This window comes from Carcharodon carcharias, chromosome 1 (assembly GCF_017639515.1).
Source record: "Carcharodon carcharias isolate sCarCar2 chromosome 1, sCarCar2.pri, whole genome shotgun sequence".
Taxonomy (NCBI): domain Eukaryota; kingdom Metazoa; phylum Chordata; class Chondrichthyes; order Lamniformes; family Lamnidae; genus Carcharodon; species Carcharodon carcharias.
This window is the reverse complement of record NC_054467.1, coordinates 19,073,703-19,094,689: the sequence shown is the minus strand read 5'-3', so window position 1 is coordinate 19,094,689 and position 20,987 is coordinate 19,073,703. Positions and strand designations below refer to the sequence as shown.

General features: G+C 43.4%; 1 protein-coding gene across 2 annotated transcripts; it reads left to right on the top strand.

Annotated features, from left to right (window-relative positions):
- Nucleotides 1-12,300: 12,300 nt before the first annotated feature.
- Nucleotides 12,301-16,770, top strand: hopx (HOP homeobox). Of its 2 annotated transcripts, none has more exons than XM_041192181.1 (3): nt 12,301-12,446; nt 12,829-13,031; nt 16,303-16,770. In XM_041192181.1, exons 2-3 carry the CDS (start codon nt 12,852-12,854, stop codon nt 16,378-16,380), a joined length of 258 nt encoding a protein of 85 aa, XP_041048115.1. In that variant the 5' UTR covers nt 12,301-12,446; nt 12,829-12,851; the 3' UTR covers nt 16,381-16,770. The 2 variants fall into 2 exon arrangements, with proteins under 2 accessions (XP_041048115.1, XP_041048123.1); XM_041192189.1 differs by having other exon boundaries at nt 12,364-12,386.
- The last annotated feature ends 4,217 nt before the right edge of the window (nt 16,771-20,987 follow it).

Sequence of the window (20,987 nt, the reverse complement as noted above, 5' to 3'; positions counted from 1 at the left end):
TAAGTTTGGAAAAACAAGGAATCATACATATAAGCTTTGTAAAGATAGAACTAGATTAGGTACATGGAGGTTTCTCTTTACCCTGGTTATCAATGTGGGAAGCAACATAACTAATTGGTTCATATGATGTTTGTGGATTCACTGTAACAGTTCAGTTTGCAAAATGGCTGTAATTCCATTGGTGACCACCTTAATTAGCTGTAAAGTGCTTCGGGATGTCCTGAAATCATGAAAGGTGCAGAGAAATGCAAGGTTTTTATTATTCCAATGCATTTACAGTAAGGGCCTGAGTTAATAATTTTCTCCTTGGTTTCACTTTGCTTCCTACCTCAATGGTCCTTTCATTATCATGGATTAAAAAATGAGAGAAAGTATTGGTCCACATATATGTCACTTGTATCACATCATCAGCTTTAGTCCCAGCATCCCAGTAGCTGAAGTTCTGCTCAATTGTTTTAAAGATGTATTCGCAAATATTCAGAAATTTGTCCAAGTGAAGTGAGGTATAGTCAATCCTGCAGTACTCTGAATACTCTTACACTTTCCCAAATCAGCTGCAGCACCTCTTCTACAGTCAGACACAGACAGAACCAACACAATAGCCATTTATAGATATTCCGTCCACGGCAACCCAGAGAAGTAACAAGAGCTGGCAAAAAGCTTCAAACAAAAAGGCCTCATAAGGTTGGCAACTCATGAACAGCCTCAGTCTCCAAATGGGAACAAGTAGGTCCTACTATTAGAAGGCAAGGCCAAGGCTAAGAAAGCAAACTGGTCTCTGAAGTAATAAAAATGGAATTGGCCACTTAGTGTATGGGGCTGACTGGCCATGGGGAAGCACATGTAGTAATGTGGGGGCCTACCAACCACATGTGAGCCAGGTGCCCCCCCCCACCCGCCACCCCACTTCTCTGATGAGGCCATTGCTGGAGGGTACTGATGGATATAATCCCAGCAAAGTCAGAGGAACACAACCCATAGATCTTTGAAGCCAGTGCCTATTGATTATGATTCTAGCACTACACGCACACCTAGATATTTCTTGATAAGCCTTTATTAACTCAATTCTAAGTCAACAGTGAATTAAAGTTGATGTTCAATAAGCCTTCAACCCAGGAATAAAATCTGGAACTTTGGTCTGCTAAACATGGTGCTTCTTTGTCAGTCCATTGAAACATGTAAAAAAAGACAAATCCTGACCATTATAGCAGCATGTATCTTTAATTATAGTTTAAGGACAGACTGGTTTAAAGGACCAGTTTAAGATCTCAGATGACTGAGACATGCAAACCCTGCATTGGCTGGAGTCACAGCTAGTACAAAGGGAGATGGTTGTGGTTGTTGGAGGCCAATATTCTCAGCCCCAGGACATCACTGCAGGAGTTCCTCAGGGTAATGTCCTAGACCCAACAATCTTCAGCTGTTTCAACAATGACCTTCTTTCCATCATAAGGCCAGAAGTGGGAACACTTGCTCATGACTGTACAATGTTCAGTACCACTCGCAGCTCCTGAGATACTGAAGCTGTCATGTCCACATGCAGCAAGACCTGGCCAACGTTCTGGCTGACAAGTGGCCAGTAATATTCACAGTATTCAAGTGCCAGCCAAAGACCATCCCTAACATGAACGAATCTTCCAAGCTCCCCGAGACATTCAATGGCATTTCCACCATTAAATCCCCTACCATCAACATCCTGGGGGCTTATTGTTGACCAGAAATTGAACTGGACCAGCCATAAAAATGCTGTAGCTACAAGAGCAGGTCAGGGGCTGGGAATTCTCCAGCAAGGAACCCACCTCCTGACTCCCTGAATCCTGTCCACCATCTACAAGGCACAAATCAGGAGTATGATGGAATACTCTCCACTTGCCTGGAAGAGTGCAGGTCCAACAACACTCAAGAAGCTCAGCACCATCCAGGATAATGCAACCTGCTTGATCGGCACCCAATCCATCATCTTCAACATTTACTCCTTCCACCACCAACACATAGAGGCATCTACAAGATGCATTGCAGCAAATCACCAAGGCTCCTTGAACAGCACCTTTCAAATCTGTGACCACTACCACCTAGAAGGACAAGGGCAGCAAATTCATGGAAACACCACCATCTGCAACTTCCTTTCCAGGGCACACACCATCCTGACTTGGAACTATATCACCATTCCTTCAATGGCACTGGGTCAAAATCCTGGAACTCCCTCCCTAACAGCACTCTGGGTGTACCTGAGCACATGGACTGCCGCGGTTCAATAAGACAGCTCACTACCACCTTCTCAAGGGAAATTAGGGATGGGCAATAAATGTTGGCTTTGCCAACGATGTTCACGTCCCTATCCATTGGGCTGGATTTTTAATCAGAATTTGGGAACCGAACTTGGAAGCTAATTCCAGATCCCTATTCTGCACCGTGTGCTTTAGACAAGCCCATTGCGATTTTCAAAGCTGCAGCCAATCCAATTAAAAGCCAGGGAGCAGGCTCAGTGTCCAATCAGGTCTCCCCTAACTGGAGGACCAATGGGAGGCCGTCCACCTTGCAGTGATTAACAGCCTCACCCACCGAGGGGAGCTGTCGATGTGAAGATGAAGAAAGTGAGAGAGAGGGCCCGGTAAGGTTTTTTTGGCTGTTCAAAAAAGCCAAAGCAACCCCTCCAGAGGATGGCCTTTGGACACATTTATAGTCCAGATATTATTAAGGGTCTAGGGAAAGGGAAAGGGGTTGATTCCTTTGCACCATTCATTGCCAACCCTGCCCCCCACCCCCCCCCACCCAACTGCCCATCCTGAGCCTGTCATGTTGGCCTGGACATGGCCCAGGCCAATGTGGGCTGCCTGCTTTGCCAACTGAAAATCCCAGTCCATTCCCGAATGGGACCAAATAATTATCAATAATTGGCCTCAATTGGCTGCCTGCCAGGAAGCAGCGGGCAGCTGATCCAACCTCGAGCTGCCCTCATTGAAAATGGCTAAGGGTTGGGATTGTGGCGCAAACTGGCCGGTGGTGCCAAATTGTGCCTTTGAACCGGGCCTGCACTAATTTTGAAACCCCGGCAGTCCCGAAGTACACAACAGCTGCAGCGATTGTCCCGCTGAGCGTAAGCCCATTATTGTAATGTTCAAATATATCAACAGTGGTGAACAGCATCAGCTAAAGGGAAGGAAAAAAAATCATCTGTCATGGAGACTAAATTTGTAGCAATATTCCAGACCTGTATTAAGGATTGCAGAAGTGCCATACATTTAGTCCTTCAAAGAGGCAATAAACTGAACGTCAGGTGAGGATTGCCAACTCACCACAATTTCCTAGAGTCTCCAGGAATTAGAGATTAATCACCAGCACTTTATACAAGCAGAACAAGCAAAAAAAAATCATTGGGGCATTCAAAAAAATCTGTTCACTTTTTCATTTCCTTTGAACACTTAATTATACTGGAGAAGGGGGAAAAGGCTGTTTTACTACGGAGGGTGGCTGATGATGGGATGGAACCTCCAGGTATATGTCCAACCAAATTTGGCAACCTTTGTTCAGGTAGACATAAAAGGTCCCATTGCACTTGTTCAGGAAAATTGTCCAGTGCTCTAGCTTTCATTGTTGCTGCAATTTTCCACTAAAGTTACAGCAAAGATTTTGGTTTTGGGAAATTATGCCCCATATTGCTCTTCATGTCAAAAGTTATCTCATGAAACAATAAACATTCATGTTTTACACTGTTTTCATGAGGGTGTGGAAGCAGGGGGTGAGTGAAAGAGAGATAAGTGAAAGAATGTAGAAAATAATTATTTAGCAAATGCAGCTGGATAAAGTCTTTAAGCAAACCACTAATTTTATTTCTGGAATTCACAAATATAAACAAAGCCGAAAGCAGGTTTCCCTGGTCTCTGTTAGCGGAGGTTTCTTTCTGAGATAAGAAATTCAGAGCAGATCTCCGGAGAAACTTAAGTTCAAAGATGTTTATGAAATTAATCTAGTTTTGCATAAATTGGATTAAGAAACTGACATATTTACATGCTGATCAAAAGGCATTCCTACTGAGAACCTGAAATGCAAATTTCTGGTAGTAATAATGGTTTGTCTATTATATAAATAGAAGGCACGTTGAGTGGGGTGGCCATCTGTTTCTCACAGAAGAAAGCTATTTGCAGCTTGTTGCTGGCTTTATCTGAATAACTTGTCCTGCTGTCTACCATCAAGATTCCTAGAATTTCTCTCAGTGAAAAGTTCTGCCATTATTAGTCCAAACATTTTTTGCTGTTTTCAGCATACATTCAGTGCAACTATATTAATTACTAGCCTGGAAATTGGGGCAGGAGCTGTTTGTGCCATGTGTGTGGCAGAGCCAAATTTTCAATCATGGATTAATTTGTTCTGTGATCTCCACCTATCAAATCCCAAACAGAGCTCTTCGGAGTCATATTGGACTTGAAATGTTAACTCTGTTTCTCTCTTCACAGATGCTAGAACTGCTGAGGTTGTCCAGCACTTTGTGTTTTTATTTCAGATCTCTATCATCTGCAGTATTTTGCTTTTATTTTAGCAGGAGGATTCTCCCCAGGATCCTAGCCAATATTTCTTCCCCAACCAACATCATGTTATCTGCTCTCGTGGGAGTTTGCTGTGTTACAAACTGGCAGAGGTTACAACAGTGACTCCATCTCAGAAGTGCTTCGTTGCTTCAAGGACAGTCCTAAGATTGTGAAAGGCACTTCTATAAATGTAAGCTCTTTCTTCAATCCAATGCATTTGCACATGTTCCTACAGCCATGCTCCCTGATGTTGACACAGTGCTGGCTGTAAACTCCAGGGCCGTGGCTGTCAGCTGCCTTGCTGTTGTTGTTCAACCTGTGCAATCACTTTAAAAATGATCGCCACTTGGATAATCGAGCACCCACAACGTATCAGGTTGTCACCACACTGCAGCTGCTGAAGTGGAGCTTATGAACTTCTTTTAAGTTGTTAGGAAACAACTGGGAAAACCTATTTGTGACATGTTCCACTCCCACCCGGTGCTGCAGGTTTTTCTGCATGGCAGCTTGTTCAAACTTTCAGAATTTGCATTTCTCTGCTGTTACAGCAGCCCCAGCATTTACACCCCGAAACTGTAGGCAGACAGGGAGACACAGGCCAGCTGGGTCCTATTTTTAACACGACTTTTCAAACATTATCTTGTGGTGCTAAGTACAAAGGCTTTGATTTTCTTAAAAAAACATTCATTGTTTCTTGAAAACATACCCTGGGAAAAGCGAATGATCTAATGACTGTTTGTTCCTTGGGTCTCAGAAGCTTTATGCAAAGACTGAACAATTACATACGCTGTTGGCAGCAGATCAATTCAACTGAAAGAGTAATGTAATCCTTCGCCGAGTGAGCAAGTTAAACAAAAATTTGATATGAGTCAATGTTTGTAGATCCTGTTTTATATCCAATGGGCAGCTGGTAGTTCTTGCCCCAGTTCACCAAGCTTTTACGCTGCAGCCGTACAGCCAACTCCATGAGGTCTCCCTCAGTCACAGTCTATACTGAAAAAAAGCCCATGTTGCAGGAACTGACAGTACTGTGGAGTCACAGTGATGTAGGATGATGATTCTGCCACTGGGCAAAGACAGCTTCTTTAAGTACGTATGAGGAGATGGCGCCTGCACATTTACTCCCTGGGGTTTCCATAGAAACAGTAGAATCTGCTGAGCCTTTAGAGAATGAATCCAGAGCATGAAAATCATGGAATGAACCAGCCTAAAATGTTTATTCGGCCAATCAAGCCTGCGAAGATAAATATCTACCCTAATGCCACTCTCGTGCTGGATATTCATCCCCTTATGACATTCCTCTTTTTAAAGCAAGTCTCTTAACTCCCTTGCGAAAGGCTACATGGAATGGGTTTCAACATGGCAAAGAATATCACAATCTAACCTCCTTCTGTATAAACAAACTGTAAAAATGGGAGAAAAATGCACCGAGGTTGGTTTTCCAAAGGAGGATGTTACAAGTCGATATTTAAACCCAAAAGATAATGCTTAACAACCTGACATTCCTGGTTTCATTCAGAGAAGGCAGATGAGATGATGCAGCACCCAAGTCAGTGAAAAATGCCACTGGTATTGGCACTTATCGTCAATCTCAGGATTCTTTTGCCTCTAAAAGAAAGTTCAAGAGGTAGTGAAAATTACTAAATAGGATAATTTTAGTCACTTCAGGCCATGCTAACAACAACTTATATTTATATAGCACTTTTAACATAATACAACTTCCCAAGATGCTTTACAGGAGCATTATAAAACAAAATATATCGAGCCATATAAGGGGATGTTTGACCAAATGACCAAAGGGGTAGGTTTTAAGGAGAGTCTTAAAGGAAGAAAGCGGGGAAGAGAGATGAAGAACTGTTGGAAGAGGATTCTAGAGCTCTAAGATGGTGGGATACATTTCACAGTGATAAATGAAGTGAAATACATGTGAAAGCAGCAGCTTTTAGAAGGCATGTTACGTCAGTGGATGGACCACAAGAGTAGGGAGGATGGGAGAAGTATGACTTACAGCACATTATATCACCTCGAAGTGTGCTCAGTGCAAAGAGTCAGCAACCTGGGCATGCTGGAGGAGCAGTATATGATAAAGGCTCATGCTGAGTAGGGAGGCCATAACTGAGACGTCCCCTTTGGTCCATGAAACCCAATCAACCCAACTATCCAGGCCACTGCTGCCTTTACATTTTATACAACGGGCAGCTTCCAAACACCTCTTGGAATGTCTCAAATATTTGCCACTTTGTTTGGTTTTTAAGATTCTAAAGTCAATTCTGTGATTTCACATTCCCTGTGAAATTACCTGGGAGCAGGTTTCCAACCCTCTGGTTGCCTTTTGCACCATTGAAAGAATGACACGTGCAAGATGGAATGAAAATGCATCAATTTTATCGAGCTGGACATTCCTATTCGTGTATGTGTTTGCTTGACACATCTATCCTTTTTGTGTTGTGATTTCTCAATGTTGATTGTGCCCCATATGCTAAGGGATTACCGCTGGGGAAAGGGCTGGTTAGCCAATCGTGCTACCTTCTAAGGGCATCCATGGTTCTATCCCTATAGCCTTCTTTTCCTTGACCACAATTTGATGCTACCCTGTTGGCAGGTTTTTAAGGGTGGAGAGCATGAAATTGAAGGAATTTGGGTTCCCACCTGCCCAGAGCACACAGCAATTTTACGCTGGGGTGGGCAAGGCCTCAGATGGGAAGCTGCCCTTGCCCCAATTGTGGCCCTTACGTGGCCATATAATCACCTCCATCAGTCGCTGCTGGACCTTCCTCACTACCCTGCCCCCACCTTTCCCCGGACACCCTGATTTCCCCTTTGCGACCCACCAAGCCTACCCTATCCTCCCCGCCTGGGACCTCTTAAACTTACCTTGTCCTCTGGTCCCAGGGCTTAAGCTCAGGCATGTTGGTGTACATCCTCTTCAGCCCACTGCAGCTCTTGTCGCTGCAGGCACTAGAGAGCTGCAGGCCAATCAGATTGGCTGACAGCGTTCTAAGGCAGGAGTTCCTCCCGAGTGAGGGGCGGAAGTCCCATCTGCAGCCAGTTAACGCTCATTCAAGCGTGAAATGGTTGCAGGGCACTCGGAGTTGGCGGGATCTCTTTGAATGGTGGGAAGGAAGACCCCACCATCTGAAAAATTCAGGCCATTATCTGATTTCTGCCCATGGGTGACATCAGCTAAAAGCACAGGTCAGCTTTAACGTATATGATGATAACCTTTCCACCAGCGTCTCTAAATATCTCCACATCTCAGTAATTCTCATAACCTCTTGATTATTTCTGTAGGGACAGACTGCTTTTCCTACATCAAGGCCTGATGAGTCATAACTCAGCATCAGGAGGGCCAAGTTAGAAGCTTCACTCTCGTCCACCAATTGCATCTACAACTCTCGCAGACTAATCTAGTTGAATCTTTTGAGGGGGTCACTTGGTGGATAGGAGAATGGAGTGTCTGTATTGTTTTTCAAAGGCATTTGTTACAGTTTCAGGCAACAGATTAATAAAAATGAGAGCACATGGAATTGGAGGTAACCTTGTGACATGATTTGGTAATTGGATGTAAGAGACAGGGAATAGGGATAAGGGGGTTTATTCTCTGATTGGCAGGGTATGGTAAGTGTTATTCCCCAGTGAACTGTACTTAGGCCTCAGCGATTCACCACGTGTATATTAATGGCTTGGATGACGGAACAGAAAGTTGTGTATTGAAGTTTGCAGATGACACTAAATTAGAAGGTACTGTAAATCGTGTAGATGGAGACAAGAAGTGACAAAGAGCCAAAGGCAGATTAATTTGATGGGGGGAGTGTCATCTAGTTTGGGGATCTGAGAATGACAAATCAAAATATTTTCTTAATGGTGAGAGTCTAGCAATTAAGGAGAAGCAAAGGGATTTATATGTCCATGTGCAAAAAACATTAAATTGCTAGCACACATGTACAAAAAGTATTCAAATAGGTCAATGGAATGTTGGCCTTTTACTCAAGGGGACTGAAATTCAAAAACAGGCAGGAGTTTCATTTGCCTTTGCAAAAAGGGGAGAGGGGAAATAGGGCACCTATCTACTTTCAGTCATGTACTAGGTGCCAAGTGTCCAGCCGTCTCATTGAAACCAGGGGATGAGAGTCTACAGGCTGCAGGCACTTTAGGAGATTAATAAAGACTTCAGGCCTTTGAAAGCCTCATTCTTATTTTTTTTTTTGTTCTTTTTTTTCAAAATACTGTCCTTTCACCTGTGTCAATGGCCCATTTCTAATTCTTTGTCCATGAGCATCACCGTTGTTGAAAAGTGTGCGCAGACTCTTATTTTTATTCTTGGGATGTGGAGGCTGCTGGCAAGGCTGGCATTTATTGCCCAATAAAACTGGGTGGCTTGTCAGGTCATTTCAGAAGGTAGTTAAGAGTCAACCACATTGCTGTGGGCTTGGAGTCACCTGAAGGCCAGAATGGATAAGGATGGCAGATTTCCATCACTGCAGGATGGGCATTAGTGAAGCAGATGGGTTTTTACAAAAATCTGGTAGTTTCATGATCATCCTTACTGAAGTAGCTTTTCATTCCAGATTTATTGGTTAATTGAATTTAAATTCCCCCAGCTGCCCTTGGTGGGATTTGAACTCTTGTCCCCAGAATATTTATCCAGACCTTTGGATTACTGATCTAGTAACATTACCACTGTACTAATGTCTCCCCCTCCCTGCCCAACTGTCCAAAGCTCTGAAACTGGTGGCAGGGGGAGGAGAGGGGGTTGGTGGGGAGGTGGTATGGTATTATCAAGCAGCTGGAAGTGGGAAGGAGAAATTTAAATTAGGGAAACATTTTTAGAGATTAAAAAAATGATTGGGAAACATTTTCTTTCAGTAACTCAAAATGAAACAGCACCTGGGATTTTACTTCACATAACAAAGACTACACATCAGTTCCTACAGATTGGAGGGTGGCAAATGTAACCCCACTATTTAAAAAAAGGAGGGAGAAAAAACAGAGAATTACAGACCAGTTAGCCTAACATCGGTAGTGGTGAAAATACTAGAGTCTATTATAAAAGATGTGGTAACAGAACACTTGGAAAGCATTAATGCGATTAGACAAAGTCAGCATGGGTTTATGAAAGGGAAATTATGCTTAACTAATCTACTGGAGTTTTTTTGAGGATGTAACTAGTAGAATAGATAAGGGAGAATCAGTGGATGTGGCGTATTTGGATTTCAAGAAGGCTTTTGATAAGGTCCCACATAAGAGACTAGTGGGCAAAATTAAAGCTAAGTGTATTGGAGGTAATATACTGGCATTGATTGAGAATTGGCTCACTGACCAGAAACAGATGGCAGAATTTTGCCCCGATGGGCGGGCAGGCCCCACTGGCTCGGCGGCGGGCAGGCAGCCGACCACCACTACCGAAATGGGCCCTGCCGCCATTTTGAGTGGGCAGGCCAAATAAGGCCCACCCAGCGGGCTGCCCGACAGGAAGCGTTATGCAATTCCTGTGTTGGGGGGGAGAAGGATTCCCCATCTGTCAAAGTGCGCTCTTCTGTGCATGCGCACGAAAGAGTGCACATCTCCCTGAGACTAAGTGCTGTCCCAGGGAGATTGGTGAAAGGTTTATTGATTTAAAAGATAGAAAAATTTAAAAATGATTAACATGTCCCCCTCATGTGACAATGTGACACGAGATGGGACATGTTAATAAAAAGCACAGAAACTTTATTAATATTTTTAAAAATGGCCAGTGGATGAGGTTTCGTGTATTATCAGAAGCCCGCTGGGGCTCCTGGCCTGCCCGCCAGCCTTAAGATTGGACGGGCAGGGCCTTTAATTGTTTCAACTACCCTGTCAATGGCCTCAATTGGCCATTGACAGGTCTGCGGGCGGACAGCTGATTTCGCTGTCTGCCCGCCTTCCTGAATATTTAAATGGGGTGGGATGATGTCAGGAGTTCCTCCCGATGTCATCCCGCATCATTTTCGCATCGGCGAGCGGGCCCCGCCCCCAACTCGCCGATGGAAAAATTCAGGCCAGAGAGTGGGAATAAATGGGTCTTTTTCTGGGTGGCAGGCAGTGACTAGTGGTGTACCACAGGGATCAGTGCTTGCCCAAGCTATTCACAATATATATAAATGCCTTGGATGAGGGAAATAAATGCAATATTTCCAAGTTTGTTGATGACACAAAACCGGGTGGGGTCGTGAGGATGATGCAAGGAAGCTTCGGGGCGATTTAGACAAATTGTGTGTGTGTGGGCGAACACATGGCAGATGCAGTATAACATGGATAAATGTGCTTCAGTATGAAACACAGAAAGGCAGAATATTATTTAAGTGGTGATATATTGGGAAATGTGGATGTACAAAGGGATCTGGGTGTCCTTGTACACCAGCCAATGAAAGTAAACAGGCAGGTGCAGCAAGCAATTTGGAAGGCAAATGGTATGTTGGCCTTCAGTGTAAGAGGATTTGAGTTCAGAAGTAGGGATGTCTTGCTGCAGTTATACAGGGCCTTGGTGAGACGACACTTGGAGTATTGCATGCAGTTTTGGTCTCCCTACCTAAGAAAGGATATACTTGCCATAGACGGAGTGCAGCGAAGGTTCACTCAGCTGATACTGGGGATGGCAGGACTGTCATATGAGGAGAGATTGGTTCGACTGGGCCTGTATTCACTAGAGTCTAGAAGAACGAGAGGGGATCTGATTGAAACATATAAAATTCTAACCGGGCTAGATAGACTGGATGCAGGAGGATGTTTCCCCTGGTTGGGGAGTCTAGAACCAGGGCTGCAGGCTCAGGATACGGGACAGGCCATTCAGATGAGGAAAATTGTCTTCACTCAGAGGGGGTCAACCTGTGGAATTCTCTACCACAGAAGGCTGTTGTGTCTGGGTCACCGAGTATATTCGAGAAATAAATTGATAATTTTTTTAGATATTAGGGGCATCAAGCGGTATGGGGAAAAAGCGGGAATATAGCGTTGAGATAGAGGATCAGTCATGATCATATTGAATGGTGGAGCAGGCTCGAAGGGCCAAATGGCCTACTCCTGTTCCTAGTTTCTATGTTTCTTTGTAAAAGTACTTCATTGGCTGTAAGGTGCTTTGGGACATCCCATAGTTGCAAAAGGTGCTACCTAAATACAAACACAAATTCACAGAATTGTTACAACACAGGAGGCCATTCAACCCATCGTGTCTGCTTCAGCTCTCCCAATGTGCAATTCCCCTAATGCCATTCCCCCACCTTCTCCCTGTAACCCTGAACATTCTCCATGTTCAGATAATAATCCAATTGAACCTGCCTCCTCCACACTCTCAGGCAGCACATTCCAGATCTTAATCACTGGCTGTGTGAAAAAATCTTTCCTCACGTCACTGTTGCTTCTTTTGCCGATTACCTTAAATCTGTGCCCTCTTGTCCCTATCCCCTCCATCCAGCCCACTCATGATTTTCAATACCTCTATCAAGTCTCCTCTCAACCTTCTCTAAGGAAAACAGTCTTAACTTCTCCAATCTATGTAACTGAAGTCTTCCTTCACTTTATCAGGTTACTCTATCATTGTTCTGCCACTGGAGAAAAACAATGTCCCTGATGAATTGGCATCTGATCCTGTACCATTTATTTGGGACGAGGCCCAATACCTGATAAATCTGAGCTAACTGAAATACATTGCCTCTGATGCTGTGCTGTACTTTCACTTGGTATCTCTCTCTCTCTCTCCATCACCACCACCACCACCACCGCCGCCTCCCTCTCTCTCTCTCTCTCTGTTGAAAGCTTGCAGCAAACAAGCAGTCTGCATGGTAACCAGAACGATCTGGTAATTACTTCAGGAAACTCGTGGGCTCCAATTCTCCACTGCCGGTTAGCATCGTGCCTAGCAACGTTAAGTGAAGGCAGTTTATATATTTTTCGGATGCAAAGGTTTGGACAAGGGATCACTATTAATTACCTTGTTTAATTTAGAAACATAAACAACGCTGCAGACGACGTGTCCTTCCCACTCTGCCTGTTTGTGGGTCACCGTCTCTGGGTAACCGCACAATTAAACGGCGGAGCCATTTAAGTTGTTATATTTTGCTGTGTAACTGTGAAATGTCTCTGGCAGACTTTGCATGGGGTCGCGTGAGGGAAGCTCCAGTGTCTCTTAACTGATGCATGATACAAACTATTTCACCAGGGTGTGATAATTGTTAGCACGGGGACTTATTCGCCTTAGGCGGTGGCATTAGGTTTCAGATTCATTAAATACTCATCACAGCATACCTACCCTCTCTCTCTCTCTCTCTCTCTCGCCTATTCGCAGTAGCCCTCCAGGGACCCAGCACGATGGAGCAGAGCGGGGCAGGGAGTTCGACTGATCACGGACCCGGCTCCGTGGGAACTTTGGAACTGAAAGACGATCAGGTTCAGCTGTTGGAGGAGAATTTCGCCCGAATGAAGCAGCCAGACGCCTCGTCGCTGATGCTGATAGCGGCGGAATGTGGTCTGTCAGAGGCGGAGACAGCGGTAGGTAACTCAGCCCGAGTACCGGCAACTGGGACTCCCGTGGCAAAGCTCTGGGGCTGCCACTTGACTCCAATCCTGAGATGTTGAATATAAATAATAACTTGGCTTGATGTCAACCAACTTTTTCTCGTACATCGGGAAAACCCGGGCACTTGAGTAGCTTCTAGATCTAGCAGTCTACTGATTTTTTTTTAAAAAAAAGAATTCCATTCTGCACTTAATTGCGGCTGAGTCTTGATCTTCAGAATCTCCTCTAGGATTGCCAATCCCCGTCTGAAGGAATTAAAGGTTCATTTGGGTTATTGTTCTTACACATCCTAGCAGCATTAAAATGTCGTTTTTGATTTTGTTTTCTTTGAACATTTTCCTTGTTAAAATATGAGGGTGGGGGAAAGACTCTGACCAGGTTGGCAGCGGGGTAGCCGTGTGTTGGAAGCTCCAGGGATATGACCTACCAGAGCTGGAGACCCTGGTGCAGTTTAATAGGAGTGAAGTCGGTTCCATTCTGTAAAACTCCATGCCAGGAGAGAAGCTCCAATAATCTTTAACGTAATTACTATTTTCCTGCTTCTGACAGGGAGTATTCTTAAAACTCTTGCTCACTAATGATAATATTAAACTGCAGTTTAAGGCCTGAATAAATGCACTTCTATCTCTGCCTCTGGTAGAGTCATTTGCAACATTGAGGGAGGCCATTTGGCCCTTCCAGTCCATGCAGGCTCTCTGTAGAGCAATTCAGTCAGCCCCATTCACCCTCTTCATCCCTGCAGGCCTGCAAGCTTATTTTCATTTGGCGTCATTGATCGTCTCTGCTCTCAGCTCCTTCATAAGGCACTGAGTTCTAGGGCATTGTCACTCACTGCATTAAAAATGTCTGTCCTCCCATTCCCCCTGCATCTCCTGCCCAAAACCTTAAACATATGTCCTCCAGTCCTTATACCATCAGATCATGGGAACAGCTTTTCCTCATCCACCTGATACAAACTTGTCGTCATCTTGTACAGCTCTATCAAACCTTCCCTCAAACCCCTTTATTTGATTTTTTTCTTCCTGTTCATTGGTTTTGTGTCCTTTGAAAGTTGTGGCCCTCTAATTTTTGAAAGGTTTTCTTTCAGACTTAGTTTTTTTTAAAAGCCTGTTGCTTCCTTGTTTGATAAATCCTCCTGCTGAACACCAAGATCTGCTGATATCAGCAACCTGAGGTTTATGCAATAAATAGGAATGTGGATTTCACTATTAGTGGAGAACATTGTTCACAGGGAGTACGAGAAACTTTAGGGTACCCTGACTGTAATTTTGTCCATTCATTTTCTATCCTTTGTTAATGGATAGAAAATCATAGGTTGAATGCCTGTCATTTCCCAAGATGGGTGTGCCAGATCGCTGAATTATCCCAACAGGTGGCTCCAAAGGATTGCATGATACACACACCTAAAAGGGCCATGAGAATAGAAATGTCCGCACAACTCCATGAGAGTAAAGTTTGGAAACCGCAATGAAAGTTGATCCATAGAGCATCAGGCTGTTCAGAAAATCTTAAACAGCAGGTAATGGTAGCACTAATAGATGCTCAGAACAGATGAGCAAACTGGTTATACTTTGCATAAACAAGTTTTGCGAGTGTCTTGGGCTGTAACTCTGACATCACATGAGATACAGGAACTGTTTGAGACTGAACTTCTCTCCGTGTTCTACCACAGCAGCCAAATGACTCTAGTGCCGTGTACCCAACCATTATTGATCCCTGTTTAACCCTATCAATGCCTCTAACGTTTAACCATTTTAAATTCCTGTTTAACCCTGTAAGCGTCAGAATATATATTTCGACATGGGAAAACTGAACATTCTCTACAGGCAATAATCTGAACCTGATTATAATATATTGTTCCATGTTAACCTCTGACGTGCAAAGAAATTGTTGGTCATTGAGCAGTGCTTGGATTAATGGTTCTGTAAATGTGCTTTAGCAGAATTCAAGACATCAAATTTGTAATATCTATTGAAGTTGGCTGCTAATATTGTATAGCCTAATCCAAATGCCAATTAAGTGACTTGCAATTTGTTGCACTTGAATCTAATAGTAATGCAAGCTGTCAATTGACCATAAATCATTAATCCTCCTCCTGCAACACCTCTCCATTGTTATCTAGCTTGGTGGGATTGCACTCTTAGTTCCGTTCTTATCTATTCGGCAGTAGTTAGAAAATCTCCAGCAAAGGCTTCTCTTCCTGCTCCTGCGCCATTAGCTCTGGTGTCCCCACAAGCATATACACTTGGCCCCCTCCTATTTCTCACCTACATGCTGCTGCTCGGCAATATCATCCAAAAGCATAGCATCACATAGACAGGTAACACCCAACTCTACCTCACCATCACCTCTCTTGACCCAGCCGTTATCTATAAATTGTATGTCTGCTTGCCTGACATCCAGTGCTGGGTGGGGAGAAATTTCCCCAGCTAAATATTGGGAGGACTGAAGCCACTGGCAAATATTTGAAGTTGAACCAGATTGTTTGCAAATTTAATGTCACATTTGATGAGCCTTTGAGCCTCTGATCACCTACCTGTGCTTTCACTATAAGACCGCCTATTTCCACTTTTAACATTGCCCAAATCTGCTCCTTCCTCAGGCCCTCTGGTGCTGAAACCCTCTCTCATACCTTTGTTTACCTCTGGGCTTGTCTGATCCATCATATTCCTACCCAGCATCTCACTACCCTCTATAAACTTGAGGTCATCTAAAACTCTGCTGCCTGTGTCCCAACACACATCATGTCCTGCTCATTTGCCTATCGTTCCCTGTGCTGATTGACTACACTGACTCCCAGTTAAGTAACATTTCAGCTTTTAAAATTTTCATCCTTTAATTCAAATCCCTTCATGGCCTCACTCCACCCTATCTCTTAATCTCCTCCAGTCCCACAACCCTCACACCTGTGTTCCTCTAATTCTGGCCTCTTCAACATCCTTGATTTTAATGACTTCACTGTTGATGGCTGTGCCTTCAGCTACCCAGGCCTTGAGCAGTAAAATTCCCTTCCTCACCTCTTTGTCTCTCTAGTGCCCTCTTATTTTATGACAATCCTTTAAAACTTAACTCTGACTAAGCTTTCAGTCATCTGCCCTAATATCTCCTTGTGTGGCTCAATGTCGAATATTGTTTGATAACGCTCTGCCTGGGAACATTTTGCTACATTAAAAGGCACTATATAAATATAAGTTGTTGTCGATTGGGAACCATAATCTCATAGTTTTGTTTGTATCTCTTTAGCAATGGTTTAAGATGCGCTATGCAAAGTGGAGACAATCAGAAGGATTTCCTCCCGAATGTGGATCTGTCAAAGACTGAAGACTGGTAAATGCTGCCAAAAGCATCACCATGGCGTCCATTCAACAACACTGCAGGCTACTTTCATGCTGAATACAGCCTGTGAAGTGAATGTCTCCTAGTTTAGGATCTGAGCATAATACCTCTTTTCAGTAACTTGGGTTTATTTTTGTGAATTTAAAGTATAATTGATTTCATATTTTGCTTAGTTTATTGAGTACTCATTTACATTAATTACATGCTAATTTCAGTTTATTAATGTGATTATTAGGTGAGTGAATTTGTTTATTGGGTTTAAGTGCAATTATTAAATCATTTATCTGTGAGACATTAAGTAATATATAATTTGAAACTGAAGACAAGCACTGTAAGCCTTTCATGCCCTTTAAATAAACAAGTCTATGGTTTTCACTTACCAAGTGTTATGACTGGGATGGGAGGAGTGTGTGTTTGATCCAGCCCCACAACTTCACAGGCCGTACCATAATTTAAAAGATTAATTTTCTCACCAGAATAGTAAATCGTCTATTTCCCCTACTGGTGCCCAGAATAAACCAGGCTTCTTTCAATAAACATGGAACAATTGTTTATTATAAAACAAAACTTCTTTTTAAACAAGTTGCAAGTGGTTAACACACTTATAATCAGGAAGTATAACCATGTATCTCTTCCTAAAGAATTCCCCAATACGCGTACAGACAAACAAAGGACAAACGGATAGTCTCTCTGCAGAGTTGGGCTTTAGGGGATGGGTATTACGAAGGGTAAAGTTCCCAGGGTCTCGACGCTGTTGACCTGGAGTTCCCTTGTGCGAAGGCCTGGTCTGGTGGGTTTCTGGAAGTTCCCATCAGCTGGTCTCCATTTTGCAGGTCCAAATGCAGACCGTTATGCTCAGGTGAGGGCTCTCTGGCTGCAGGTTAATAGCCATACACGATTTTAGCAAGGCAGAGAGAGAGAGAGCGCGAGAGAGAGCCAGTTAGGGTAGTCTTCCTTCCTCCGTTTGTTCCCTAACAAAACACCTTCAAAACCAGGTTCAAAGATTGTTTTCTCTCTGCCATGTGATTTCCAGCAAGTTACTAGCCTTTGCTTCTCTTCAGTCTTTTTCTCCATTTAATTAGTGATTGCAGTTCAAAGCACACAACCAGATCTTCCTCAAGTACCATAAAGATCAGGTGATTTCTTGGAAGAGGCCTGCTGGTTGACAGTTCCAAGATAAAGCTATGACCTTTTTAAAAAAAATAAATAAATAAAATCCCAGGTCAGCATCCAACTGTACAGAAAATGCCAAATCCTTCCATTTTGTAAAAGAAAAATTCAGCCTTGAGAGCTATGATTCCAACACAAGTCAACTTTGTCCAGTGACAAAGGCTATCTGTAACAAAAACTGATATTTGCCTATTCTCCTTCTGCAGGGCAGTGGGATTGTTGAGGGGGGACACTTGAGGAAAGAAGCCATGAGGTTTACTACTTTCACAGTTCTTAAGTGAACAATTGGCATCCAGCCTATGGATGGCAAGTGATTTGTCTATATATTTGTTGGATGCCTGTTATTAAGGCAGGAAGCATGCTGTACTGTTGGCATTGAGAGTTCTTTATTGATACATCTCATATGCTTCCCAAACTTTTAGAGCAGATCTAGCAGGCTGGAGAGTTGGTTTATGGGGATGTTAGCGCTGGTCATGGGTTTTGTTGTATCCCAGAATAATTGGATTTGGGTGTAGGACTAGAAAGTGTATCAGAGCTTGTCTCATCATCATCATCATTTGTGGATGTGGCAGGAGTTAAATGTGTGGAGTATAAGCAGGGTATTCAACATGTGAGCCTGACTTCTATCGTGACATCTTAACTCAGTTAGTAGCACTCTTACCTCTGCTGCTTCAAGTGAATCCCATAGAACTTTTCAAGGAAGAGTAAAAGTTTGTCTGAATCCTGATCCATTCTTATCTGGTATTTGTGGGACATTGCTTTGTTTGAATTGACTGTTGTGTTGCACTGAGACAATGTCGGGCAGTTCTCCACAAGAAAATTTGGGAATTAGAAGACAAGGTACACTATTTAATTCCCAGCAATTACTTCAAGATTGGTACAGATGGCTTCAAATGATGAACACACTGTGCTGGTTGGTTAGGAGCTACTGGAGCTCTGCTGAAGCTCTGATAACACTTTGTGAAATTTTCTGCTGTTTCCTGCTGTGAACTGACTGAAAGTCCCTTCAGGCCTTGTTTCTATGCTGATGCTTGCAAATGAAAGGGAGGAAGACATTGATGGCAATGGCAAATGTGGACAAAGCTGCTCTTCCTCCTCCATTGCCTCTTGAGATTCCAGAGCATTTATGGAATAATAATAGGAAGGGATGTTGGCAACCCAAATTCATATGCACTTGTGTGTTAACAAAGAGTCACTGGAAGACACTGGAATGGATGCTTTAGGTGTGTGGAGTTTCTGAATCAAAGGCAAGCCTTCAGAAAAAGGTGGGAAGCATTAACTGGCACATGCCCTCCTACTTGTCCAACTCCCACTGCTGCACCCTCCCCAGAGCTTCAGCAGATTCTTCTGCATTGAAATAAGAAGTGTCATCGGCTGGAGGAACATTTGTCCTTCCCAACTGCTTGAGGTTCCTATCATTGTGAACTGTCTCACAGAGGAAGCAGCAATGAAAAGCATAGCATCTGCAAAGCTGACCGATTGATTAGTGAGTGGAGGAAAGAATTACTCTGGCCACCCTTTTACAATCCGATCCAATCCAAATTTCTACCTGTAAGCATGCAGATCAAATGATAATGCAATGGCACAAATGCCAGGAATTTGGATTTCAGTGTGACAGGGCGCTTTGGGAAGTAATGATTTAATTTTGAACTTGAGGCTGGAGAAGCTTCACTGTTACAAGGCTGTGAAATTACCTTTCATGGTTGAGGCAGAAAATTTTTAATTCATTCATGGGATGTGGATGCTGCTAAGGCCAAATGGTTTGCTAGGCCATTTTGGAAGACAAGAGTCCACCACATTGCTGTGGGTCTGGATTCATACATAAGGCCATACCAGGTAAGGACGGCAGATTTTCTTCCCGAAGTACTTTTTTTTTTTTTAAACTTAAAATGTATTTTTATTTAGGAATGCACAATTTGCATCCAAGCACAATTACGCAAACAGCATTTATTAACTCCATGATTGAGACAAGCAAAGCCAGGTAGGAACTTTAGAAATCCTAGTCACTGTCATTGCCATCAGTATGCTACAACTTCTTGATCTGATTCTTGCTGCATTTAGTCTCATTCTGAAAATGCTGTATTTCCTCTTCATGGTGATGAATCTCCTCTTGGTGATGCTTCCTCAGATTAGCGAACCAGATATCTTTTTAATCACAATCTGGTAGCTTCATGGTTACTGACACTGGGTTTTCTTATTCTAGATTTATTAGTTAACTAAATTTAAATTCCTCAGCTGCCATGATGGGATTTGAACTCGTGTCTCTAGATCATTAGTCTAATTTACTAGTCCAGTAGCAGAATTATTATGCTGCCATATCCCCTAACCGTCAATGCTGAAAATTAAATTGGATAGGTGGATAAAAGAAAGGGCAAGGGGCAGTTCAGTGATAATGGAAACCAGTTGGGTAAATGTGATTAGAACTATTTGCTTGTGTGATGATGCGTGTTGCTTCCGTGTTTTTCTATGACCCTTTGAAGAGTGAATTGTCCTGATATGGACTGAACACAGCAAGGTGCATTGAAGGAGATGTGGGTGCTTACTCTTACCTTGCCAATTCTGGTCAGGTCATTGGATTTGTGATAGTGATCTCCATGTTTGTGGTGAAGGTTAAATCAGTCATGTCATCTCTGTCCACTGGGCTGTCACCATTACTTGGGAAGGCTTCTTCACCTTTCTCCTAAACAAACACCCTGTCCTCCAGCTTTCTATTGGTCATGTTGACAGAATACCAAAACCTCCTTTCATCCTAGCAGGCACTGGGACAATGTTATTCTTTGACATCCAATTGTGTGCCAATTGAAACTTACAGATTTTGACTTGTCTAGTACATCGAGATTAAGAGCTGGATTTCTCTTCATCAATCTTACCCAAAAAGAGAGGGTGGCAGCAGAGAATGAGGCAAAATTTGTTAGAGACTTACTGCCACCTTGCTGCTTGGACTGGGATTTCCCTCCCATTCCCATCATGTTACTGCGCCTTCCCCACTTGCTGCCGACAAATGATGATGAAGGCATGAGGCCTGGGTCTATGATGGATTTTCTTGGAGCCTGCCCCAATTACTTCCCACAGTCCCGAGACCACCATGTGATCAGCAGGCCCTGGAAAGCAGCAACATCCTCTCCCTCCACTCTGCCCCCTCTTACTTTGATGGTATTCCTCCTCAATTGCTGCCAGGGTTTCTGCTGAGTACTCTTGGCCCTTTTAAGTGCCTGTCAGGCTCACTCTGGTAGAGCAGCAGCTATCCACTGTGGCATCACCAGGGTTTTGTAGCCGGGGAGCTCGGTGAGCAGGCTCTCTTTGGGAATCCCACCGTTCACTTTTGGGGTTAGGACATCATTACGGTCTTTCCCCACCCAAACTTACCCTGAAGAGGAGAACCATCCTAAGTCTTTTGTTACTGAGTGAAAACAATTGAAAGT